General features: G+C 57.3%; 4 protein-coding genes across 4 annotated transcripts; all 4 read left to right on the plus strand.

Moving 5' to 3' along the window:
• The first annotated feature begins 316 nt into the window (after window positions 1–316).
• MYCTH_2311737 (uncharacterized protein) lies at window positions 317–2,778 on the plus strand. Its single transcript, XM_003666714.1, has 4 exons — window positions 317–714; window positions 920–1,136; window positions 1,214–2,490; window positions 2,566–2,778. The coding sequence occupies exons 1-4, from the start codon at window positions 585–587 to the stop codon at window positions 2,646–2,648; spliced, it is 1,707 nt and encodes a 568-aa protein (XP_003666762.1). The 5' UTR covers window positions 317–584; the 3' UTR covers window positions 2,649–2,778.
• Window positions 2,779–4,107: 1,329 nt separating this feature from the next.
• Window positions 4,108–9,324, plus strand: MYCTH_2311744 (uncharacterized protein). The gene is made up of 3 exons (XM_003666715.1): window positions 4,108–6,886; window positions 6,943–7,971; window positions 8,053–9,324. Exons 1-3 carry the CDS (start codon window positions 4,362–4,364, stop codon window positions 9,137–9,139), a joined length of 4,641 nt encoding a protein of 1,546 aa, XP_003666763.1. The 5' UTR covers window positions 4,108–4,361; the 3' UTR covers window positions 9,140–9,324.
• Window positions 9,325–9,333: 9 nt separating this feature from the next.
• Window positions 9,334–10,169, plus strand: MYCTH_2113426 (uncharacterized protein; the record flags this gene model as incomplete). The annotated part of the gene is made up of 5 exons (XM_003666716.1): window positions 9,334–9,387; window positions 9,439–9,460; window positions 9,530–9,534; window positions 9,670–9,700; window positions 9,859–10,169. The coding sequence occupies 5 exons, from the start codon at window positions 9,334–9,336 to the stop codon at window positions 10,167–10,169; spliced, it is 423 nt and encodes a 140-aa protein (XP_003666764.1).
• Window positions 10,170–16,359: 6,190 nt separating this feature from the next.
• Window positions 16,360–18,755, plus strand: MYCTH_2316511 (uncharacterized protein). The gene is made up of 3 exons (XM_003666717.1): window positions 16,360–16,934; window positions 17,143–18,077; window positions 18,184–18,755. Exons 1-3 carry the CDS (start codon window positions 16,397–16,399, stop codon window positions 18,439–18,441), a joined length of 1,731 nt encoding a protein of 576 aa, XP_003666765.1. The 5' UTR covers window positions 16,360–16,396; the 3' UTR covers window positions 18,442–18,755.
• Window positions 18,756–19,650: the final 895 nt, after the last annotated feature.

The raw sequence follows: 19,650 nt of genomic DNA on the forward strand, positions 1-19,650 counted from the left end.
AGGGCAAGCGAGAATACTACGGAGTATAGCGTACTCCAACGTGCTTGACCGCCCGAGCCTCCCCCACCCCTCATCAGTTGATGCACGGTAGTGTACTATAGTGGAGGGTCGACACTAGCGTTACACTACGCGCACACAACTTCAGGGGCAGAACAGGGGGTGTTTTTAACGTTATTTCGGGCGCAAGCGAATCAGCTTTGTCGCACGTGCCGGTATGCTGAGCTTGGGAGGTGGGCGGCGAAAATTGGAACGCCTTGCACCCCTGTCCTGGTGCGGGCCAGCTTGCATTTTGGGGGCTGTCCCTTCCAAGTTTCGGGGCTGGACCTACCTAAAGACTACCTCGCCTGATCAAGCACCGATTCTGACCACTTGACCTATCCGCACAGGTCTCTGAATTCAGGTCGAGTCGGGGAATCGCGTGGCTGCAACAATCAATGTCTCACAATTGCTGCCATCGCACGCCAAATTCTGCCATTGCTCTCTCGCTCGCTCGCGCGCCGCCAAGGTAACTCACTGCACACTCTGAGGGGGCCACCGAATCAGTGGGCACCTTACGCAGTACCTCGGCACGGCTCCGATCCCCAATGAGTCCGTCCGACAACAGCGCTACCTCTGGTGGCGCGAGGCCATCCGAGAAGGCCACACCACCGGCGATTGTCGAGCCGACGAAAGAGAACGGGGCCGTCGACGCCGGATTGAAGAGCCTGCATCATTGTATGTCTTGCCTCCGCCCCCAATTGAGCGCCGAAGCCTCGGCAGCGGGCCCGTTCTGTCGCCCCTCGCAAGCTCCCCCTCCCTCCCCCCCCCCTTCCCTTCCTCCTTGACTTGCCCCGCGTCGAAATAAACCTCGAGGCAGCAGAAACCAGCACGCCTACTTTCGGGACTCTCAATGATAAACGCCGCTGACATCAACGTCCAGACAGGCGAGCGCTTCCAAAATGGCGGTACAACCTGCGACAGCGGCTCCTGCCGATCATTCGATGGGAGACGCCGTACCTTGCTGCCCTCCAAAGCTCGATGCGCACGCCCGCCCTTGATAGCTACTTTGCGATTACGGCCAATCTCGGGACACACACATTCTTCATGATCGGGCTGCCCGTCCTCTTTTGGTGTGGCTTTCCGGAGTTCGGCAAGGGGTAGGCAAGCAGAAGAAGCAGATAACGAGTTGCGAACCAGAGTCGGCTATGTAGATGCTGACGACGTTTTTTTCCAGACTGGTCCATATTCTCGCAACCGGCGTCTTCTTCACCGGATTCCTCAAAGATCTATGCTCGCTTCCGCGCCCGCTCTCCCCGCCACTCCAACGCATCACCATGTCCGGCTCGGCCGCCCTCGAATACGGGTTCCCCTCCACCCACTCGGCGAACGCCGTGTCGGTCGCCGTCTACGGCATCCTTATGCTGCACCGCGATACTAATTCCTTCTCCGCCTCCACTACCCTCGCGCTTGAGATCCTCGCCTACTTCTACGCCTTTTCTATCGTCATCGGTCGCCTGTACTGCGGCATGCACGGCTTTCTGGACGTCATCGTCGGCTCCCTGATGGGCGCCGCCATCTCCCTCATCGAGTTCTACTTTGCCGCCCGCGTCGAAGCTTGGCTATACTCGAGCTCTTACATTGCGCCCTTGACGATCGCTCTCATCATCATTGTCCTGGTCCGGATCCATCCAGAACCCGCCGACGACTGCCCCTGCTTCGACGACAGCGTGGCCTTCGCGGGCGTCATGATCGGCCTGGAAGTGGGCACCTGGCGGTTTGCGCGTTACTCGCCCTTTGCGGCCGTCTACAACGGGCCGGACGCCACCTTCAACCTGTCGGCGCTCGGCTGGAAGCGCGCCATCGCCCGTCTCATTTTCGGCGTCGCCGTCATCTTTGCCTGGCGCGAGGTCATGAAGCCCACCCTGCTGCGCTTCCTGCCGCACCTCTACCGCGTCATCGAGACGCACGGCTTATCGCTGCCCAGGCGCTTCTTCGTCCCGGCTTCGGAGTACAAGGACGTGCCCCTCCATCTCCGGGACGATAACGTCCTGCCGAACGTGAGCGACCTGCCGAAGCTGGTGCGCAGTTTCCGCGGGCCGGGCAGGGGACGGTCCGTCAGTGTCGGCCCGCAGAGCGCCGCAGATGCCTACGAGACGCTGGCGTACCGGGAACGCAGGAGGAGGGAGAGCCTGGAGAGCGACGGCGGCGGCCGGGGACTTCGTGGGAAGCTGAGTTCGCGGAGCTTGCGGGAGAAGGCGACGGCCGATGGGGAGTGCTCGCAGGTCTCGGGTGTGCAGAGCGGGGGGAGGCTGGCCGAATTCGAAAAGCAGATGGGGACGGGGACTGTAGCGGCCAGCCCGACGTCTGAGGGCTCGGCGGAGGCGGTAAGCGGGGCGGATCCGTGCCTCAGCCAGGAGGATGAGCTGGACGAGAGGGAGGTGTTCTCCAAGCTGGTCAAGCCGCGGGTGAGGTACGACGTGGAGGTGGTGACGAAACTGGTCGTCTACGCTGGTAAGTGCCCCTCGTCCTGTTGCGGGCTCCGAGTAATTAGTTTAGGCGCGGCAGGCACTAACCGGTCGACAATAGGCATTGCATGGTTAGCCGTGGACGGCATCCTAATTGCCTTTGAGGCTCTTGGCCTGGGCGCCGAGCCTCCGAGTACGCGATGATACGTAATGTCTGCGATGTCTTTGTGCTAGCCTATGATATACTACTACTATATTGTTCTCTTCTTGTACCTTGGTGCTGGGCTGCCGCCTTGTTACCTTGCTATTCAACAGAGCTCTTTTTTCCGTGTCTCTAAAGACTGGATTGCTGAGATGGTACAAAACACAACGAAAGGATCCTTTGCCTCGACTGTCAGTTGGGGTTGAGTGCGTGTTTCCAAAACGGAGACGTCCAGTTCTGGATCGAGACGACCGGTTCTGGGTTAGGTATCTTCCCGGAGCCGGCTGGGCCCGGCCAGGGCGGAGTTGTCATGCAGGTCATCGGTCGTGAACCCCCACACGGCACCTGGCTCTCCGGCAGCCCCAGCGGCCGGCTCAGGGGCAGTCGAACTGTGCTTGGTCAAAGGGATCTTATCTAATCTGGAGCAAACATGATTTGTAGTTTTCATCGCTGGACTCTAGCTAGTGTACTAGTACACAGTAATGCACAAAGCGATTGATCTTTTCGAGCGATACAGCGAGTGGAATGCATTACACCAAGACGTCTGGTTCCATTGTTTGCGATCTCGAGATTCCGATCGCTAGCTCAACAGGCTGCCGCTGAGCCTTGCAACTTGTCGAATTCGGTTTTCTTTTTCTAGGTTTTTTTCGTCGCGACCTTTGTGGCACCTGAGCTTGTGTGGTGTATGTATGGAAAACAGAGAATTGTCCACCGCGATGCACTGCAAGTAAGAGTGACTTTGGTTTTCCTTCTGGTTCTCTGGAAGGGTACTTTTTCCACTTCTCTAGTAGGGTACTTCTTCCGTTCGAAACCGGTAAGAAGGGTCGGGTAAGGAATACTTCAATCATCGTTTGTTCAATAAATGACATCCTACATCTTAAATGAGGCTCTCCTATGCCCATCTGGCTCCTAAGTATGAAGAGCGAAATCATTGTCCCGACACAGAAATCTCACAAATGGCTCTACCTGCGATTCAACTGGGCTTTCCGGCCAATCACGTGGCCTCTGTCGACGAAACGTTCTTTTCACGCCTACCCCATCAGGTTTAGCGCGCTCTACTAGTAGACTTGATCACAGCAGGTGGCAAGAACCCTGCCATGATTGCATTTGCTTGCTCAAACCCCCCCCCCCCCTCTTTCAATTCGACCCGAAACCAGATGCGACTTCAAGCCCAATTTCTCGAGTTGCACAGCCTGTTCGAAACATCAATCTTCGAAATCCAAGATACTTCTCGGAAGCGGATAATATGGAGTATGTTTAATGGTTTTTAACCACTGCTGAGAGATATTCCAAGCCACCAAGCTTCGCGGTTGCGACGATTCAAAGCGGTTCCCGTCAGCAGTAAGTGGCACGAGCCACAGCGCTCTGCCCGCTGAAACCAGACGCCCCAGCGCCTTTCCCGTTTGGAGCTTACCCGCATCCCCCCCTTGCGCAGGCCCTGCCAGGGAGCAAGCGATCAGCCCAGATTACATCCCAAATCGACCCATCGGCAAGCCAGCCGACCTTCCCCCAGCCCCCGCCTACTATCCGAACGACAAAAAGTTGGACTCTTCAGATCCCCAATCTCGTACCTGCCATTCTCCAACTCGGCAGTTGCAGACGCTCGGCGCTTCGTCGATCCGTAATACGACGACTCGACCCTTGGCTTGCCTCGCCATTGCATCTCGAGACAGTCGTCATCGCAGAAACATCGGACGCATGTAGCACACGGCACAATGTCCATTGAAGCGATTGGCGCTGCGGCGCCCGCCGTGGCTATGGACGTTGAACCGTCGACCGACAGCACCAACCCGATCGCCCTGCATTCGCCGCCGGACAGTAACAATGCTGTCGACGTCGACGGCAGCGACTCGGAGCTGAGCGACCTCGATGAGGTCGCCGGCAAGCTGGACGGCGAGCTCCAGGCCGAACTCAAGGGCGAATTCGAAGCCGAACCAAAGGTGGAACCCAAAGTTGAACCGGGAACTGAGCCGCAGGCGGAAGACGACGACATTGGCGAGATTCTTCCCGATCACTGGTCGGGCACGGTACCCGTATTCAAGCCGACCATGAAACAGTTTCAAGACTTTAAGCTCTTTGTATGTCGACTCACAGACCGTATCTGCACCGGGCACCGCCCCCCGCTAACAGATGGAATGCAGATGGAAAAGGTTGACAAATACGGCATGAAATCCGGCATCATCAAGATCATTGCGCCCGAGGAGTGGAAGCAGTCGTTGCCGCCCATAGACGACTTGATCAAGCGGATCCGGGTTCGCGAGCCGATCAAGCAAGACATCATGGGCTCCAACGGAACCTACCGCCAGGTCAACATCCTTCACCAGCGCACCTACAACCTCCGGCAGTGGCGGGAGCTTTGCGAGCAAAGCGAGCACCAACCACCTGCGAGGCGAGGCGAGCGCCGCGCAAACTCGGATAGGAAGCCTGCCACAAGATCTCGTGCTGCTGCCGATCCCAGCAAACCCAGCACCCGAACTACCAGCACCTCGACCCGTGGCAGGAAGCGCAAAGGAGGAAGGGCGACTCGACGGTCTGCCCGTGCCGCAAAGGAAGAGTCCGAAGAGCCGGAGGATCGTCCCATGACGCCCGTATCGCCGTTCCCCGAAAAGGAAGAGGTGATAAAGTCTGTGGAAGGGGAGCTGGGCATGGACGAAGATGACTGCGAGGATGCGGATGCGCCTGGGGCGGTGCGCAGGATGGGATCTGCGCGACAGGCCAAACCGAAGACCCAATCCGTCTCCGCTCGTCGGAAATACATCCGTCGCGAAGGCTCGGCCATGATTGACGAGGAGGCTTTCAAGGATTGGGATTACCGGATGGACACCTCCGAGTTCACCCCAGAACGTTGCGAAGAGTTGGAGAAGATTTACTGGAAGACGCTCACGTACGCTCCGCCCCTGTACGGGGCGGATCTTCCGGGTACTCTCTTTCACGACTCGGTCGATAAGTGGAACTTGAACAAGTTGCCCAACCTGCTCGATGTCCTTGGAACGAAGGTGCCGGGCGTCAACACGGCATATTTGTACCTGGGCATGTGGAAGGCAACATTCGCGTGGCATCTGGAGGATGTCGATCTCTACAGCATCAACTACCTCCACTTTGGCGCTCCGAAGCAATGGTACAGTATCTCCCAAGCCGATGCCCGAAGATTCGAGGCCGCCATGAAGAACATCTGGCCGACCGAAGCGAAGGCATGCGATCAGTTCCTCAGGCACAAGGGCTTCCTGATCTCTCCGTCACACCTCAAGCAGCACTATAACATCACTGTCAACAAGTGCGTCTCATACCCGGGAGAATTCGTAGTCACGTATCCGTACGGGTACCACTCCGGATTCAACCTTGGCTACAACTGCGCCGAGGCCGTCAACTTCGCCTTGGATAGCTGGTTGCCGATAGCCAAGATTGCCAAAAAGTGCCAGTGCGCTCAGGCGCAGGACAGTGTTTGGATCGATGTCTATGAAATCGAACGCAAACTCCGCGGAGAAGAGACAGAGTATGAGGAGACGGAGGACGAAGAGGAGGGAGAAGATGACGAGGAAGAGGAAACGGGTCTGCCCAGCCCGCCTTCGAGCCACACAGTCCGAGTCAAAGCCCCGGGCCGGAAACGCAAGCGCGATACAGACGAGAAGGAGCCGCGGGCCAAGACAAAGAAGGTTCGTCTGCGTCTCAAGCCGCACGTCGAACCGCCGTGCTGTCTTTGCCCCAACGACATTCCAGGGGCCGAGATTATGCCCACAGATGATGGCCGGAAGGCTCACCGCATGTGTGCGCTCTATCTGCCCGAGACATATATCGAGACGGTGGATGGCCGCGAGATTGTCGCCAACGTGGCCGGCATCGACAAGGCGCGCTTGGAACTCAAGTGCCTTTACTGCCGCTCCAAGAAAGGAGCGTGCTTCCAGTGCTCGCAGAAGAAGTGTCCGAGAGCCTACCACGCCACTTGTGCCGCTGCAGCTGGAGTCTTTGTGGAAGAGCAGGAAGTGCCGGTATTCGGAGCGGATGGGACCGAATACAAGGAACAGGCCTTTGAGTTCAGCTGCCGATTCCATCGGACCAAGAGGGATAGGAAGGCGGATGGCGATGCTCTGGAGAACGACCCACAGCTCCGCGCGGCCGCCAAAGCCCTCAAGAAGAACGATATCTGCCAGCTGCAGTACTATCGTGGCGAAATATTCGCCGGCGTCGTGGTGGAGAACCGCGCTGACGAGGAGACGCTCCTTCTTGATATCATTCCCAATGGGTATGTCGTCTGGCATGGTTTTCCTATGTGTATGTGCCCGAGCTAACAATATGTAGTGACCGAGTCGAAGTCCAATGGAAGTGGCTGCTCTTGCCCGATCCAGCTGACTTCCGTCTTCCCAAGGCGTCCCCTAATGCGATTCCGATGCCCACCTCCAGGAAGGCACAAAAGGAGATCAACGCCAAGCGGGCCGTTGATGAGGCGCCCAGGAAGGATGACGAGTTTGCTCCCGGATACACCTGGGCCGAGTTCCATACTGGTGATGCCACCAAGAACCCGGACCAGGTCAAGGTCGACCTCAGTCGGGAGCAGCAAGTCTGGCATTACCTGGGCAAGACATCGACCGAGGCAAAGGCCCAATATACCGAGGACCCATCGCAGCGGAGGCACAATCCCAAATCAAACTTTCTGGACACCATACCGAAGCCGCCACCTCCGATGCGGGCGCCCCTGGTTCCTCAGGCCGGGCCATCGGTTTCCGGGGCGTATCCAGGGTATCCCGCCGTTGCTGGGGGGGTGTCCGGCGCCGCTGCGGGCAAGCAGGACAAGGCCTATGTCTACAAGCCGCGGACTCCGTTTGGGTTGACTACTGGACAACAACCTGCTCCCTATACCTCTCACACCTTTGCTGTCAGCACACCTTCACCATCCCCAGCGTTCCAGCAATTTCAGACTCAACAAGCGGCCCCGCAAGCGCAGCCGCAGTCGACGTTCCAACAACACCTGTTTCCCCTGCAGTCTCAACAACACATGCAGCAGCTGCAGCTGCAGCTGCATCAACCCCCCCCTCAAGTCAAGCAGTATCAGCCACCTGCTCTGGATGGTCAACCCAAGAGCTCAGCACCGTATTTATCGGATCGTTTCGCGCCCGTCCGAGGTAGTAATGGATTCCCGAAGCTTCCTGGCTTATCCTGGCCCCCTGCTCACATGAAATCAGGCCATATTGTTCAGCCTCAGTCAAGAGCCTGGCCTTCATCGACAGACACGGCTGCTCCAATGACGTCGTCAGCCCTGAGATCTCCAAATGTCGGCGCTTTGCAGCCTGGAGGAGCCGGAAGACAGCCATATGCCAGCGCGTACCAAAAGTATACCTTCTTCCAAGTCAACCACAATAGGTAAGGCTACTTGATGCCGTAGCTTCCCGACGGTGCTGACATGCTGAGTAGGGACTCGTCGCGATACCGGACTCCGTATGGGCAATGGGGTGGTTTCACAAACGGCTACGAAGGGAACCTCCGCGAGTTCCTGATCAAGGCGCAAAAGGCCCTTTCTGGGGATTCCAGTAAAGCTCCGATCAAGCAGGTGCCAGCCTCTCTACTACAGCCTCTTCGCCCGCGCCTCGAAAACTCGGCACCGGCACACGCTCCATATGCGCAGATTCTCCCTCGGCCGCCGGCCACCAATTCGCAATCTCCATCACCACAGCCTCCACCATCATCAGCGCCTACCACTCAGGCACCACCACATCACAATCATGGATACGCAGCCCCGAGCACGCCGGGCATGCCTAGCGGGCAACCTTTCGAGGCGAGGCAGCCTGGCCAAGGGCTGCATCCCGCCAACCGACCACAATACGCTGCCCCGCAGCAGCAGCAGCAGCAGCAGCAGCAGCAGCAGCAGCAGCAGCAACCGGGCCAGCCTACCCAGCATGTTTGGCGAGCGACATCGCAGCCTCCTACTCAAATACCTTCTCAGGCACCGAAACCCTCAGCACAGGCAAAGCCGGTGTTTACGAAACAAAGCCATAGTCCGATTCCATTGCCCCCATACGTAAGGCAGATGGCCACCGCGTCGCCGAGCGGTTCCAAGCCGTCGCCTCTTAGCCAACCTCATGAGCAAGCGTCTCAGCCATCACCAGCTCAAGAACCGGCCCCCGTAGCGGCAGCATCACCCCGACCTGCTCCAGACTCCGGCGCCACGCAGGCCCCGGCGGCCGCCTCGCCGCAGCAAGGGCAAGTAACACCAGTCGGTGACAGCCACGCTGGTTCGGGAACGACTTCTCAGCGGTCACCGCAGGCTGCGATCCCGACACCAAGTTCTACAGCGCATCAGTCATCAGATGGACGGCGCTGGACCCCAGCGCCCGAGCCGCAACCAGTCCAACAGGGGACAGCTGTCTCCCCGACGGAGGCTGGGCAGCAAGATAACGCGGCCCTGGTTGAGCGGCTGATGAGTAATCTAAGAAGGGCGAGTCAGAGTTTTGGAATGATGGAGGAAGATCAGAGGATGGCGGGGCAGCAGAGCCAGGCCTAGAAGGTGGCGAACAAGCATTTTCAGTGGTCGAGTGCCAACAGATGATGAACTGGTCCAATAATACGCATGAAGAAGTAGCTTGGGTGAAAGGGGCGGACGGCCGTGGAACGGTGTTTAGGGAGTTGGACTGAAACGGTTGGTCTTGTTTTTTTTGGGCAGCCAATGGGGTGGGATGTATGATTTGACAACCAGCAATGGGGGTGATGTCATGGTTTGGAGTCGTTTTTCTTTCTTTTGCGTTCGCTGCTGTGAATGACACCGGGGTGATTTATCATTGTACTGTACATACGGATTACTAGCATTGGAATGCCAACCGCTTGGGTGGGTCTCCGCGGTTTAGAGAGAGCACAGAGCGGGTAGACGGGCGCTAATGTCGTATTGTTTCTCTAGTGTATGTATGTACATACAAACTGGCTGGCTGGCGCCGCCGGAGCTGAAGTCTTGCGTGTTATACAGGTCTCCATGTGAGGTGTTACGAGACACCGGCGGGGAGAGGCTAGAAAGGGAGTCGATGTGCACTAATTAATTAGGGCTTGTGCCGGTTAATTACACCTGACGAGGGTCAGTTTTCTTTCTCGTCACTTAACTAGTCCCTGTTCTTTGTTTTCAGGTGGGAAAAGTAACTGGAGATGTGCGCTCGTTCGTTTTTTTTTTCTTCTTTCTTCTTTTTTCTTTTTCTTCCGAGTGTCGCGTCTGTTCCCCTCTCTCAATCATTCTAGGGTCTTCACACGCCCGGCTCGGGCCCGCACGTGTCGTCGTCCTCGACGACGACGATGGGCTCCAACGCGCGGCTCGACAGCATCTCGAAGCGCAACCACGCGGGGCCGCGCGCGAGTTGGAGACACTCCTCTGGCGCGCCCTCTGCGACGACCCGGCCTCGCTGCGCGACTATTACCTCGCCCACCACGACTGCGTCATGACCAACCCGCTGCTTGCCCCGGGCGGGTCGTGGGCGCCCCTGAGCAAGGAGACGCGGCCGAGCGTGGTCGACGTGCTGACGCAGCCCGGCCGCAGACGAGGAGGAGGATGAGGAGGAGGAGGATGAAGAGGAGGAATAAATAAATAAATGAAATAATAAATCAAAATTGAAAAGATAGGGGTGGTGGGGGGCTGGTTATGTTTTGATTAAAAACACGGCAACAGCGCGGGCTATGAGTTTCACGGGTACGATGGTTAGGTATGTGCGAGAGGCAAATTTGATGAGGATACCGAGACAAGCACCCTCATGCTCGGAATGCCACCCCCGCCTTCGCCGCTGTCTTGAGCAGGACGGTGCGCACACCTATCTCGGCGTGGCTTGCGATGTAGTATTTATGGCATCAGCAGACCGAACTCAAGCACATCGCAGTTGGTCAGTTAACTGAATTTCGGATAGGAGTCAGATTGTACACTTGTAGCGTTGCCAACAGCGAAGCGGCAACTTACTATCAACGGCCGCCTTCTCTTTTCAAATCTGCTCCCGCTCCCGTGTGTGGCAGTAACACCAGAACGCCCGACATGAGACACCGGTGTGCGCCCCGGGTGAATACAAATCGGAGATATTCTAAAACTGGCCGTGGCTGATTCTGACACCTCAACCTTCACCAATGCTGACCTGCCATGGTGTCTAATAGGTGTGACCTATGGGTGGTGCCAGCGATCTCATAGCCTCGGCTTCTGGAAGGAGATGGCCTGCGGGAACAAGCGATCGTGAGACAGCACCCCAACCCGAGGATGTACACCAGCATGGACTTCTGTGTAATCATGCTCTTAAGCTCGGCGGTATTGTCAGGGGCCGCTGCGTCGTATCTCCCGCCCACGTGTGAGAAGCTTTCTCATCATCTAGCGGGCGATCCCCCGCGCCATTGACGAACTGGGGGAGCTGGCATCGAATGATTCCTGGACCGGGTACGGAGTATGGCGAGATCACACGCGGGAACCATGCACGTGGTGCTCTCTCTCTCTGCAGCAAGGCACTTAATTAGGTCTCTCTTATCAGACGGCATGGTGTTTCGATATCCGGTCTTTCCTATGCGAGTTTCGCCCCCATGCCCGGCGCCATCAATAAACTAGCTCGTCTCACCTTCTTACAACCGCAGGCGCTTGGCGGGAAGGGTGTGGTGTGTATACAGAAGCCATCCATGGCGTATACCTGCCATGTGACTGCATGTATGGAATGTACTTGGAGTACGGAGAAGGTATGGTGCCCTACCCAAGCGAGGTAGGATACGTTTTCAGGGGCGCGCGGGGCACATGGACAGCGGGGGCCGTTGGGCTCGTCCGGAGTATGTACGGATACCTACGGTATGTGCCGGTAGGTATGTATGTGCATACCTACAACACTGTTCTCTGTCTCCGACGGTTGCCGTGGTTCGACCTGGCCCCTCGGGACGGCGCTAGTGTATGTAGGTACAACTAGCATGCCAGATATACCGAGCCTGGACGATCCTCCTACGTTTTGGTAATAGGCAGTGCGGAACGATCTTGGTGAGGGCGGGGAACTGCGCATCGACCAGGTTGTCTCTGGGTGGTTATCCCCTGCTTGTCAATCGTGCAGGTCGTCTCAAGTCGGACCTGCAGCAGAAAACACGATCGATGAAACCACACGCGGTTACCCGTTCACCATCCAGGCGGGCGGGAACCGACGTGATTGCTCGAGAACCAAATCTTGGAACAGTTTTTTTTTTCCAAGAGATGAAACCGCGCATCGACGGCTGCGGATCGCTTCGCGTCACTTTCGGGAACCACTGCGTCTGAGAGCTCGGGTCATGCCACTCGCAGCACATGGCAGGAAGCATGTCTCCATGTACGGTGTACTTGTACGGAAACATGTCAGAGAGCAAACCCCCAAGTTACTGACAGTACTGCGAGGAAAGTTACTGACAGTACTGCGAGGAACCGAGGAAGCCTGTGGCAGCTTCGACTTCGCCAAACAGCGCGCTGGGCCGCCAATGCCGCTGCCGTGCCGGATAACTTCCTGAACGCAGCGTAGCGTGGTGTACGGACGTAGTTGAGATCGGTAGCGCTCGGAGACTCTAATGATTTTCGGGCGCGGAGTATGGAGCGCGTCGTAAGCAGCGTCGACGGCGGCCTTGCTTTCGAATGACAATGGCCTGGTCCGACAACTTCGTTGGGGCACCCTGCTGCGGGTTGTGGTTCGAGTTCCGCGGTATCCTGGATCCGGACCAGCGCAAGTTGAGCGTCGCTTCCGCCATTGACTGGGGTTGTCAGTGGCCCCATGCCGAGGTTCCCTCCCTCCAGAATGGGCTGGTCTTGGCACGGGGGGCTATTCCTGGGAGGGAATGCGGGGGAGATAATGCGTGTGGAGCAGGAACTTTGCAGAACAAGAGCTTGCGCTAGTATCCTCCGGGAAAGGGGCGCACGCTTGTCTTTGCCTGCCTCGAGGCAAATGCCGCGTTCTGTCATTTTGGTGGCTTGACGCAGTACACAGTAGGACTAGTGTCAGATGATGGATGGGCGGAACGAATGCGATGAACCTTCTTCAACCGACGGTGACCGCCGGGTTAGTACCACACCAACCCAGCCAAGATGCCGTTAGCTGCGTTATGCTTCGAGGGGAAAACCATCCCAGACTCCCCTGGAGTGTGCATGCGTAGTGTAGGCTACTATCGTACGGGGTACTACATAGTAGTAGATGCCGTTGCACTCGAGGGAACGCTGCCGCTGGCTGGGCACGACCGGGTTCAACGCTACCCTCCTTCGCCTATCAAAATTGGAACCAAGGGTTTCAAAGGCTCAAATCTCTATCTTTGGGGTTGTTGCGTGGGATTGCGGGAGGCGATGGAGTACCGTCGCATGGGCCCCGTTGTATGCGCATGGACTGTGTGTTGCGTACGACTCTGCTCATAGTGTAGGCACGTGATCCATGCAGCAAACCGAGAGATGAACAGTTGCGCTTGTTAGTTAGAGACTGGGGGTGGCCCGTGAGTGGCAATCATGCTCGAATGATCGATCACCTGGAATCGGACCAGAACACCAATCGTACCGTTTTCTGTATACCGAGGAATATTCCTTAGTGCGCGCTAGTGTACACAGGACTCGCAAGACTGGCGTGGCCTCATTATAAAAAAAAGAAGCCTCAAACCTAGGACGGAAACGAAAGTGGAGATGGTGGTTCAAGGGTTCATGCGCGCAAGAAGGTGATGCACCCCAACACGTGCTGGGCTGTTGCGCGCGGTATCATGTCGAGTCGTGTGCTTGTTCGCTGATGCTGTCGATGAGGCCCGCCCTGATTGTAAGCCCTAGGGGACGCTGCGGCTGAGGCGAGGGAGTTAAGCTCGCCTCGATTGGGCTTGCCTCTTTCAGAAAACTATTGATGCCCAGATTCTCAGGGTGTCTGTCAGTGGTCAGCTTACGCAGTACGACCTGTCTCCTGCAGGCATACGATTCACTATCCCTACTCTCTGGTATGTAGAGAACGACCAGGTCTTTTTTTTTGGAGCAGTATTACACTATTTCCAGGGAAAGAGGTAACGTAATGTACGGAGACAATGGGTGTGAAGATGCCACGTTGGAGAACAACATGCTTGTGTTGGGGTGGGCGATCTTGATCTCTCGCAAAGGCAGGTCTCCCGGCGCTTCACCCTTTGACCCTAATAGCAGCTGCCTTTCATTTGGTGTCCTGAGGCACCATGGTTTTCGCTCTCTTCTGTGGCCAGTACACTGCAAGTAGACGACCACGATCTTTCAGAAGAGAGGATCAGGTTTGCGACGTTTGCTGCTGCGGCATCTTCCAGGCTGACAAGCTCAGCGAAGGGGGCTGCCAAGCGAAGCTGGCTCGGACGGGCAACAACCCCCGCCCCTGGTCAGATCGCTGTGGGTTCTTTGTGGGGCGCCAACGTGCCTTCCCCGCAATCGTTAACTATCGAAACCCCCACCGTGCAGACCCTGCTTGGACCAGGGTGCGATCCCTCTCCAGCAAGAGTCACGAGCGCGCCTGCTCTCTCTCCCTCTCGGACTCGAACGGTCGGGGATGTGGTAAGAGCGCCTGCCAGATCTTTGCAGGGAGTTATCCGTATTAGCGCCCGGAATACAACTGCTGCAGGCACGGAATGATCAGTCAGCGGGAGCAAGCGAAAGCCCGACCACTAGCGGGCGCCACAACTCGGAGAGATACGATAACAATTTCGCCGTTATGCTGCCTATCTGCTATCTGCACCGCTGCGTTCCTTATCAACTTGTGAAAACTCCAGCAAGAAGGAGCGCCCGGAATCTACCGATAACGCGACCAACATCCCCCAATACTCCGTAGAAACTCCACTCTGGTGATAAGCTTGGAATCCTGCGCGCAATTGCCAAAAGCTGGACCCAGAGCTGGGGCCAAGATAGCCAAAAAAAATCCGCCACCCGCAGCCAAGCGCTGGCCAGGCCGACCAGGGCCTGCGACCAAGCTTTTCTACGTTAGGAAGCTGGTGGGGATTCCAAAGCCCGCCAAGCTGCCCTCGTCTTGGGCTGCCGGACGACTGACGAATGACAGCCGATCCAGCTGCCTTCCCATCGCTCGGTGCATTCTCCCCAGACGGCAAGATTGGCCCGCCGGGCTGCCGGAGGCGCCCGCAATATGGCGGGCAAATCGGCCACTCTGTGTCCTGGTGTGGAATACACAGGTAACCGTTGTTTTTAGTGATATCAGTAGTGTACGGATTACATTACACTACGAGTACACAAGACATTAGTCTTCATGCTGATACGCTAGCCGCACCGGGATACCGCCGACTCGGCCATATGCCTGCGATGACCATCAACGGCGTCGCCGTTGCCCAAAGGCCGCAACCGTTTCTGGCCTGTCGTGCAACGACGGCGGTCGCTAAAGCTTGTTAGTGGCGTAGCGGAAGCAGGGTACCCTGACCGAGCGGTGACAATGGCAAAGAAGGACGGCCGGGCTTCGTCGTCACAGGCCAACCGAGATGGTCTGCAATCCAGCGCAGTTATCCCTCAGGCCTTCTCGAAACACGACGTCATTGCGAGCAGCTCTTCCATCTCAACGTGCGAATAAGAACCTTTCAGCAGCATCATCTGTGACGTTGAGTTCTTGCTTTGTATGTACATACCCAAGTTATCGCGATGTTCCGTAAGTGTTTCTATGTGTTCCGTACGGATTACACGACGCAAGAGACAACTCGACAACACCAAGACACCTACCGCCCGGCTTGGCGCTATTTCGCATGGCTGTGAAACGGAACCTGGATATTACATGGCAGTTACTGTCATTGGCCCTTTTGTTACCGGGGCGCCAACCAGACTGGGCGACCGACACGGCAAATGCAGCACGGCGATCATTGACCCCGTCGATTCGAGGCCTGCTGTCTGGTTATTGGACTGCTGGACTCAGGCTAACCGACGTACGAATCACCACGACGGTTCGTTAACGTTACCCCTTCTTGTTGTCGTTGCAACCTGTCCCGGTCCATTCTGCCACTCTCAAAAATCGTCTGCCCGGATATCCGCTCACGCCGCTTCTTCGTCAGGTCCTCGCTCCCCCTCTCCACCCCCCCCCCCCCCCAAAAAAAAAAAAAAATTTCGCTTCTCTTTTCTTTCGCATGCCGCATGCCGTTTAGGTCGGTTAGTTGTACTAGTGTAGAGTGTATTCTTGTGTAGTATATGTATCCGTACACTTTACGAAATAACTAGCATGCAAACCCGCTGGCACCGACGGCACTGCCCCTCCGCCACCTCGCGGGGATGAGCATGTGCCTAACTCGTCGGTCTTCTCCAATCTTGACCTCAGATCATTGGCCGCCTGTCAAAGCTCCTTCTCCATCGAGGGCCTTGGCCCACTCTCCCCGGACAACGCTTGGCCCTTTAGCTCCTTCGGCGAGGCTTCTAGCCATTTTCTCTGCTTTCGGCTGGCCGTCCGGGTTCCGCTGTCCAATTGCTCTTAGTGTGTAACAGCGCACACGTATGTACGATACATACACGCACTCCGGCGATGCACACCTACCCTGGTCTGGAGAGTACCCTCCCGTGCCACTGGATCCCGCCCAATCCCCCTTTGCTAGACCCAACTCGTTCCTCTCTCCCTCCTCTCTCATCTCGTCCCCTCTCTGGATGGGGGTGCACGTAACCGGCGGCCGGGGTCGTGACAAGGAGAGCCGCAACATCGGTACCACACGAGAAAGCAAACCAGCAGTCCAGCTGAGCCCTGATTAATATAAATCCCCGTCCCTCCCTCTCTCTCGCGGGTAATCCCCCTCGTCCTCCCACTCTCCATCCTCACACCCCTCAATTCCCTTTTCCGCCCCAGCACAGCTCTTCACCATGTCGTCAGAAGAAAAAGGGGACGCGGGCTCCCACACGCCCGAGAAGGTGACGAGCCCGCCGGCCTTTGACGTGCGCGAGGGAGCGCTGCAGCCGCGCGACCAGGAGGACTTCTTCACGCGCAATGGCCTCAACTTCCGCTCGTTCCAGAAGCGCGACATCGGCGGGGGCGTGGTCGACACGCTCGACCGGTCCATGCGGACGCGCCACATGCAGATGATCTCGATCGGCGGCTCGATCGGCGCCGGCTTCTTCGTCGGCTCCGGCAAGGCCCTCGCCGACGGCGGGCCCGGCTCCCTCTTCCTCGACTTCCTCATCATCGGCGTCATGATGTTCAACACCGTCTACGCCCTCGGCGAGCTCGCCGTCATGTACCCCGTCTCCGGCGGCTTCTACACCTACTCGACCCGCTTCATCGACCCCTCCTGGGGCTTCGCCATGGGCTGGAACTACGTCATGCAGTGGGCTGTCGTCCTGCCCCTCGAACTCACCGTCTGTGCTATGACGGTGCAGTACTGGAATCAAGAGATCAGTGTCGGTGAGTAGACCAACCACCTCGAAAAAAACGGAAGAAGGAGAAGGAGAGAAAGAGAGACATAGCACGCGCGCCCACGCGTGTGTGTGTGTGCGTGAGGGAAGAGCGAAGGAAAGGAGATGCGAACAGGGAACGGGGTTGGTTATTGAGAGGTGTTTCACGACCGATGCTGACTTGCTATTTTTTTTCCTCTCTCCCCCCCTCCTGATAGCTGTCTGGATTACGGTCTTCTTCGTCGCCATTCTGATCGTCAACGTCTTTGGTGCCCTGGGCTACGCCGAGGAGGAATTCTGGTCATCGGTCCTCAAGCTGGGCGCCATTGTCGTCTTCATGATCCTCGCCTTCGTCCTGGTCCTCGGCGGCGGTCCCGACGGCAGTCGCTACGACCACTACTCGGGCGCCCACACCTGGTATAACCCCGGTGCCTTCGCCCACGGCTTCCGCGGCTTTTGCAGTGTCTTCGTCACGGCCGCCTTCTCCTTCTCGGGTACCGAACTGGTCGGCCTCGCCGCGGCCGAGGCCAGGAACCCGCTGAGGTCGCTCCCCGGTGCCATCAAGCAGGTCTTCTGGCGTATCACCCTTTTCTACATCTTGGGTCTCTTCTTCGTCGGCCTGCTGATCCCGCACGACGACCCGAGGCTACTGGGCTCGGAGAACGCCAATCCCTACGTCGACGTGGCCGCCTCCCCCTTCGTCCTGGTTGGCTATTATGCCAACCTCAAGGGCTACGACTCGTTCATGAACGTCATCATCCTGGTCTCGGTGCTCTCCATCGGCGTGTCGGCCGTCTACGGCGGCTCCCGCACCCTCACCGCGCTCTCCCAGCAGGGCTACGCCCCCAAGATCTTCAGCTACATTGACCGCTCCGGCCGCCCGCTCTGGTCCGTCGTCGCCATCTTGGCCTTTGCCCCGCTCGCCTACGTCAATCTCCACTCGGACGGCCCTACCGTCTTCGCCTGGCTGCAAGCCTTGTCCGGCCTCGCCGCCCTCTTCACTTGGGGCTCCATCTGCCTTGCTCACATCCGCTTCCGCAGCGCCTGGGCCAAGCAGGGCCGTAGCCTTGAGGAGATCCCCTTCCGCGCCGTCGGCGGCGTCTACGGCTCCTACCTTGGCCTCGCTCTTAACATCCTCACCCTCCTCGCTCAGGTAAGCCCCAACCCACCGTTCCCCCCCCCCCCCCCTTCCTCCTTTTCCCTTTCATACTAGACGAGACGGGCCCGGGCTGACTTGGTCCCTTTCCGAAACAAAACAGCTCTTTGTGGCCATTTGCCCCGTCAAAGGCGGTACCAACGACGCCGAGGGATTCTTCCAGTCGTACCTGGCCCTCCCCGTCGTCATTGTCTTCTGGATCGGCGGCTTCCTGTGGAAGCGCACCGGCTGGCTGCGCCTCGACCAGATCGACCTCGACACCGGCCGCCGCGAGCTCGATTGGGACGCCATCAACGCCGACCGCGCCAAGCTTGCGGCCATGTCGCCGATCAAGAGGATGTTCTATACCTTGTTTGTTTAAACACGCAATCTCGTTTATTTTGGTCGGTTCCGGGGTCAGTGGGGCACGCATCGTCTCGGGCAGGGATGTGTGTGTGCCATGATGATTTGATGATCGGGGCTCGGTTGGCCTGCTTTGTTGGGCGGTAGTTATGACTCGGCCTTGTCATGTCTGTCGCTGGCAGGGCAAGCGGCAAAAAAACGCAATGAAAATGGGTGTGGCGGTGTGGGAGTGTTGATCGGTATTTTTCAGCGGTGGGGATCGTGATGCTACGTTAGTTATTTGATACCAATGTTGGAATGAATTGATCGGTGGCTTTGCCCGTTCACCCCCAACTCTCACCATTCCGTGTTGTCTCGACAGGTGGCTTCCTTGCGGTTGAAGAATGCTGAAAAGGTGATCATGGTCTTGCCAAGAATCTGCGTTGTTAATCCCCGGAGGTCGTGACGCTGCAGGGTGTGTCGCCGCGTGGACTACGGTGCGGCATGTTTCGTTCAGGTTGCGGGATCGGGCCGTGTGTGACAAATCGTTGGACCATGTAGGGAATAATTAAGGTACGTGTTGAGGTCAAATCAATTGGAATGCCGTGGCCCGTTTTTTTATCACTTGCCTTCCCTCGTGATGGCAAAGGGCCTGAGTGAGGGTTGCGGCGGGAGGTTGCGCTGTTCATGCTAGTCCAACCAAGAAAGAGCAACCAAGTGAGTACGGCCAATCACGCTCACAAATTGCCTTCTCCCCTCCCAATGACTTCAACCTCTTTACACGTTGTCGCTCCACATCTTAGCGACCTCATTCTTTCTTAAAATTGCGGGTTTCGTGCCCTCTTAGGCTGCCAGAGTTTTGAAATAGAGCATGAAAGTCATTCGGAAGCAAGTTCCTCTGCGGTGGATTGCTGGCCGGAGCTGGAGTTGGTAACCGTGCGAGTCGAACATCATCTCGGCCAAGGCACTGGCTCGGTAGAGCTCCTACCTTGGGGAACATGACGACTGAGAAGCCGTTATCCGGAGCGCGAGAGGCGACGCTGATAGAGCCTCTGGGATCTTTAACACGATTTCGCTCTATCAGCGGCTGCTTCGCCGACATTACTGCTTCCTGCTGATGATCCAAGACTGCACTGGAGACGGTCTTGCTCCGCACCTCCCAGCAGGCAGCTGGGACCACACCTCCGAGACACATTCCTCCAAACAATGCCGTCTCACACCATTTGCAATGGACCTGAGATGCTACTGA

Source organism: Thermothelomyces thermophilus, chromosome 7 (genome assembly GCF_000226095.1).
Source record: "Thermothelomyces thermophilus ATCC 42464 chromosome 7, complete sequence".
NCBI classification, from domain to species: domain Eukaryota; kingdom Fungi; phylum Ascomycota; class Sordariomycetes; order Sordariales; family Chaetomiaceae; genus Thermothelomyces; species Thermothelomyces thermophilus.

Coding starts and splice junctions, on each gene's coding strand:
- MYCTH_2311744 (XM_003666715.1), top strand. CDS start 4,362: ATGTCCATTGAAGCGATTGGCGCTGCGGCGCCCGCCGTGGCTATGGAC. Junction 6,887..6,942: donor CTTGATATCATTCCCAATGG/GTATGTCGTCTG, acceptor AACAATATGTAG/TGACCGAGTCGAAGTCCAAT. Junction 7,972..8,052: donor TATGCCAGCGCGTACCAAAA/GTATACCTTCTT, acceptor CATGCTGAGTAG/GGACTCGTCGCGATACCGGA.
- MYCTH_2311737 (XM_003666714.1), top strand. CDS start 585: ATGAGTCCGTCCGACAACAGCGCTACCTCTGGTGGCGCGAGGCCATCC. Junction 715..919: donor ATTGAAGAGCCTGCATCATT/GTATGTCTTGCC, acceptor ATCAACGTCCAG/ACAGGCGAGCGCTTCCAAAA. Junction 2,491..2,565: donor GAAACTGGTCGTCTACGCTG/GTAAGTGCCCCT, acceptor GGTCGACAATAG/GCATTGCATGGTTAGCCGTG.
- MYCTH_2316511 (XM_003666717.1), top strand. CDS start 16,397: ATGTCGTCAGAAGAAAAAGGGGACGCGGGCTCCCACACGCCCGAGAAG. Junction 16,935..17,142: donor GAATCAAGAGATCAGTGTCG/GTGAGTAGACCA, acceptor CCCTCCTGATAG/CTGTCTGGATTACGGTCTTC. Junction 18,078..18,183: donor TCCTCACCCTCCTCGCTCAG/GTAAGCCCCAAC, acceptor GAAACAAAACAG/CTCTTTGTGGCCATTTGCCC.